Below are 4,652 nucleotides of genomic sequence, written 5' to 3'. Positions count from 1 at the left end.
AAAAAAAACTAATCTATTTATTCATAAGAAAAAATATCTATTTATTCATATATAAGTAGTGTTTTTCACAACAAATTAGATAATAGAAACATCTGACGTCATTCGAGAGCTTCCGACGGACTGACGACAGTGACGACGCGTGTCACGGGGGAGGGGTGCGGTGAAAAGCGAGTACAAGTGGCTGAGAGATAGAATCGGTGCCTAATCCTCGTTAATCGATTCAGAACGATTTTTAAATGTTTTTTTTTATAAAAAAAATAATATTTGCGTATGGAACTAAAGAGCCGCATGTGGCTCGCGAGCCGCAGGTTGCCGACCCCTGCCCTAGACCATCACTGACACGCAATTGACTAATTGCTCCTGAATGTCGGCTTCTTACAGAGACACAGCTTCCCTATCATCAAATATCACGGCACTCCACTGCAAATTATATTTACTTACATTTATCAATCAGAATCAAAGAAATCCATCAAATTAAAATGTGTTTGATCTCTTTGATTCTGATTGATTATAATCCAGTTTATACTTTGATATTCATAATTATTATCGCTAATAAATGATTCACAATATTAATTTTTTCAGAACTTTATTATATTTCTTAAATTAAAATACAAATAAAACGTTAAATGAATATAAACATTAAAATATACTCAAGTCACAATTATGATTCGCATAAATTTCAGTCCGTTTCTGAAGAGTTTGAAACTAAGAACATGGATGGAATCACAATCACAAGCACAATGTAGCAAATGACCATTCACAGTTAAAACACAAAAGCCGGGTTATAGTTTGGGAGAAAAGTCTCAAATTGATAAAATGCGTCGCACTTTCGTCCTAATGAACTGGAGGATTGTAGAAGATTCTTTGTTCTAAATTATATCTTCTCCAACTGCTAAATTCTCACAATCGGCTTCCGTGAGACAAGGCCTGCAATATAAAATTTAAGATTAAATATTATATAGAGCAGGAATTCAGTTAATTAAAACAACATTCAGTCTACGAGAATTGCGCTTACCCGAAACAGCAGCAAGAGAATTTCTTGTCTTTCTTCAATTGTGGAGGTAGACGTCCGACGAAATGATCCGGATGAAGCCGATTGCGGTTGAATTTGGAGTCTTCCGGCCACATTTCGGCCTCGAGCTGCTCGTGGCTGATATAAGCCAGTCTCAATCTGAATCTGGTTGCCTCTTTGATGAGATAAATGTTCGGCTGCACCCATTTAATGCGTCTGGGATGCTCCGAAAAATCGGGCAAAGATGCACTAGCTTCGGGACCCTCCGGGTGTCGAAAATGCTCCGTGAATTCGGGCCCAGATCCACTGATTTGTGGTTCCTCTGGATGTACCACGGGACGATGGTACAATGCTTCACCTTTCTCCACCATCGCCATACACTTCTCTCCGCTTGTAGGTCTTCGTCCAAAAATCGCACTCCAAAATCTCTTCTTCACTTCGCCCATCTCCTAACTGGAAAATACAGTATCAGAATAACTCAGAAAATCAAATGAACTCGCTTCGAACTTCCTGGCTTTAAACGGTTCTGTGAAATTCATTTGTTCAATGTGTGAATAAAATGTGTTGGAATAAAACGTCGGTCAGTATTCCAAGCTTCATGTGCATAGGTTTGAAAGGGATGTGGTGGCGATCATCGACTGCCGCATTATCTACATCGCTTGGTCCACCCAATCACCCGACATCATCTTTTTGAATTTTTTTTTTTCTTTGTCAGCATGTCAAGGATCATGTGTATGCTACAAAAGTGCTCCGTGGATGCCATTAAGAGCATGACTGTCAAAAACGTGTCAAAATCAAGTACAAACCAGATATTAATTCAATTGCCTTTGTGTCCTTAGTTCATACTATTTTCATTATATTCGTTTCATTATATAAAAACATATATAGGTGAAACAAAAAAGAAATTAAAAATAAGTATAAAATAATATAAAAGAACATATGAACACAAATGAAAATAAATCTTAATATTTCAATATTGACCAAATTATCCAACATAATCGTGCAATCATATGTTTTATCATATACAGATCGTTCATTAATCTGTCCGCTCAGTGCCGGCCCTAGGCAAGTTTTAGGATGGCTCGCGATCCTATTATGGCGCCCGGAGATGGAACTCAGCCCACGCACTCGACCCACGCGTGTCTCAACAGATAAGGCCATTCACATACTGGTCATATACTTGCAATTAAAATATCGAAAAGTGAAAAAAAATTTTTCTTTAAGTTTCTTTATCACTGAGGCGCCCCTAGGACTTAGCGCCTGGAGCGGCTGCTCCGTTCGCCCTATGGTAGGGCCGGCTCTGTGTCCGCTATTACAGCATCCACAGTAGCGAATAGATTTCTATAAGAGGAATTTACTTTTTCATGGAAGCCGCCATGTTAGTTTGTTGAATACTCAACGGTCTTTCCGGTCGTTGAGACCGTTGAGCTCAACGGTGAAACAGCGCTGACGTCACTACTCTCAACGGAGAACTGAACGTTCCATTTAGAAACGTCGTTCTCTCACCGTTGAGTCAACCGTTGAATATAGAAACGTACAGTACGGATAGATGGCGGATGGCCAAGCGCCCAAGGTGGTGACTTCCCGCTGTGGGGGTCCAAGAAATATATGGACTATATATTTCCTTACAGTCTGAGTTAAACAAAAACATTTGGAGTAGATTGACCAAAAAGCTAAGAACAGAGGGGCAAAGTTTCTATATCTAAATATATAAAATTACTTGTCCTGACTGACTGAGTGATTGATTCATCATCGCCCAGAGCAAACCGCTGAACCTAAAGAAGTGAAATTTGGAACACAGTTAGGGTACGTCGTGAAAACGAACACTATGAAAGGATTTTTCGAAATTCCCCCGCGGGGGAGAGGGAGAGCATTAAGGCTTAACCTAAAGAACAGCTTATACTGTACTATTTTAGATGCAATTTTTTGTTTTCAACTACGTTTAGTTTTCATTGAGTACTCAGGTGTATTAAATTAAATTGATAACATTTCAGATATTGTTATAAATATTTTTATATATTTCGACTTTTTAACCAAATGTTCAAACCGTTTTAAATTCGAATTTGTTATTGTTCGATTATAGAATGATTGTAAACGTTTCAGAAAATTGATCAAATTGAAAATGGTTCGTTTGATTCTCAGCAATTCTCATCATTCTCAGCGATAGGTGTAACTCCCCTCGCTACGCCACTGTAGGGATTATATGTTCCGAGGAACCATCTAGCTTAACAGTTCCTCATTAGGATCAGTTGCAGTTCTAGGAGCGAAACTGGATTTACCACCTCTAATAATTACGTAGACGCCGAACGGTCGAGGCGGTTAAGGCATCGGCCTATTGTCCCACGATGACAACAAGCTTAATTAATTAACGGGGCACAGTCGGTACGAGTTTTTATTTATAGTACTTTATATGCGGTTCGCCCGGGAAAAAAATATTTTGGAAATATCTATTAAATACGCCTCTTTTTAAAATAAAATTAAATAAACACGCATCGCGGTGGTCATAATATAAATAATTACCTTAATTTGAATTTTCTTATTAAATTTTTAAGTAAATTCTATAATTCGAAAAAGAAAAATAGTTACATCTGGCAACGTTCAAAATGTTGCTGTGACTTCCGGATCAGTACAGCGTATGTTCTTTTTCTAAGATATTTAAAAGGCCATGTAATCTCTTTCGGTAAAATGATGAATTTTAATTACGTCAAAGACGTCGATCCTGGAATTATTTATAGAATACAACTTCTTTTATCGGTAGATGACAAATGGAAGAAATTATTGAATGTTTCCTCTATAGACAGGTTAGTCACGTGTGAAGCTATTCTTCCAAACATCTGATAGGCCTGAGTAATTTTATCAACGTGACACTTAATATATATTATTTATTCACTTTTTACTTAACTGAAATTCAAAGACAGACCTTCGTTCTTTAAGGTTAAAATTTAAAAATCCTTAAGAAACTGCCCTGCAAGTAGAATTACTGAATTGGTTAATGTGTACCTAGATAACCCCAATGACAGCGATTCCGACTGTTCGTGGGCCCGACAGATTCCTCCCAGAGGGGAGCCTCCAGCAGGTCACCTTGTGCCAAACGTCACTAGTTATTGATTCACGGTAGTTCTTGAACAAAATTAAAAAAAAGGAAACGTCTACTAAAAATATAGTTAATCTAACCTAACCTAACCCAAGGACTATATACTACAAGGATAGCCAGATCCCTATTCTACAATGTTAGTCAGGAATGCCAAGTTAGTGACGTCATGTAGAGACCTGACCTCTCTGTTTACATACCGTGTTTCCCCGAAAATAAGACAGTGTCTTATATTAATTTTTGCTCTGAAAAGTGCGCTAGGTCTTATTTTCAGGGAATGCCTTATTTTTTCCAGGAAGAAGAATTCACATTTATTATTGAACAAAAAAATTCCCAAGTCGAACTTAGACGAGAGTAACGTATATCCGGTGTGTCGAACTGTCGCCTTTTTATAGCGTCAACATCGGACTCGATGACCTATTAGTGCTTACTGAACCGTAGCACTATGCAAATGTAATGTGGCGTAATTCCCGGCCGACCAATTAGCCATCATCAGCCGTAACGTTATGCAAATCTGTGATTCCCAAGCCATAGTCTTATGCAAATCAT

The 4,652-nt window shown here is 38.1% G+C and overlaps 2 protein-coding genes across 8 annotated transcripts in view; one reads left to right on the top strand and one right to left on the bottom strand.

Moving 5' to 3' along the window:
- Window positions 1-584: 584 nt before the first annotated feature.
- LOC111637268 lies at window positions 585-3,727 on the bottom strand. 3 transcript variants are annotated; one of them, XM_023382726.1, is made up of 3 exons: window positions 3,599-3,727; window positions 1,016-1,465; window positions 585-927 (listed from the first exon to the last, which is right to left on the bottom strand). In XM_023382726.1, the coding sequence occupies exons 2-3, from the start codon at window positions 1,456-1,458 to the stop codon at window positions 870-872; spliced, it is 501 nt and encodes a 166-aa protein (XP_023238494.1). In that variant the 5' UTR covers window positions 1,459-1,465; window positions 3,599-3,727; the 3' UTR covers window positions 585-869. The 3 variants fall into 3 exon arrangements, with proteins under 3 accessions (XP_023238494.1, XP_023238493.1, XP_023238495.1); XM_023382725.1 differs by having other exon boundaries at window positions 3,533-3,661; XM_023382727.1 differs by lacking the exon at window positions 3,599-3,727 and adding an exon at window positions 3,295-3,417.
- Window positions 3,161-4,652, top strand: part of LOC111637267 (mucosa-associated lymphoid tissue lymphoma translocation protein 1-like) — a 56,159-nt gene continuing 54,667 nt past the window's right edge. For 4 of the 5 annotated variants that reach the window (XR_002758668.1, XM_023382724.1, XM_023382722.1 and 1 more), the window contains exon 1: window positions 3,663-3,813. Coding sequence is in view for 3 of the 5 variants with exons in the window: in XM_023382724.1 (XP_023238492.1) it covers window positions 3,698-3,813 (116 nt within the window). In the remaining 2 variants the exon portion in view is untranslated. Of the gene's footprint in view, window positions 3,395-3,662; window positions 3,814-4,652 lie in introns of those variants that run through there. The other variant, XM_023382723.1, reaches the window with a different exon arrangement.

This window comes from Centruroides sculpturatus, unplaced genomic scaffold (assembly GCF_000671375.1).
Source record: "Centruroides sculpturatus isolate CEXI.00-Female unplaced genomic scaffold, Cexi_2.0 scaffold1121, whole genome shotgun sequence".
NCBI classification, from domain to species: domain Eukaryota; kingdom Metazoa; phylum Arthropoda; class Arachnida; order Scorpiones; family Buthidae; genus Centruroides; species Centruroides sculpturatus.
The sequence above is the reverse complement of the archived record's forward strand: the minus strand, read 5'-3'. Positions and strand labels throughout refer to the sequence as shown.

Excerpts from the sequence above, each read along its gene's own strand:
- LOC111637268 (XM_023382726.1), bottom strand. The coding sequence starts at position 1,458 with ATGGGCGAAGTGAAGAAGAGATTTTGGAGTGCGATTTTTGGACGAAGA. Across the intron at positions 928-1,015 it reads TTCTCTTGCTGCTGTTTCGG|GCCTTGTCTCACGGAAGCCG; the intron begins GTAAGCGCAATT and ends TTTATATTGCAG.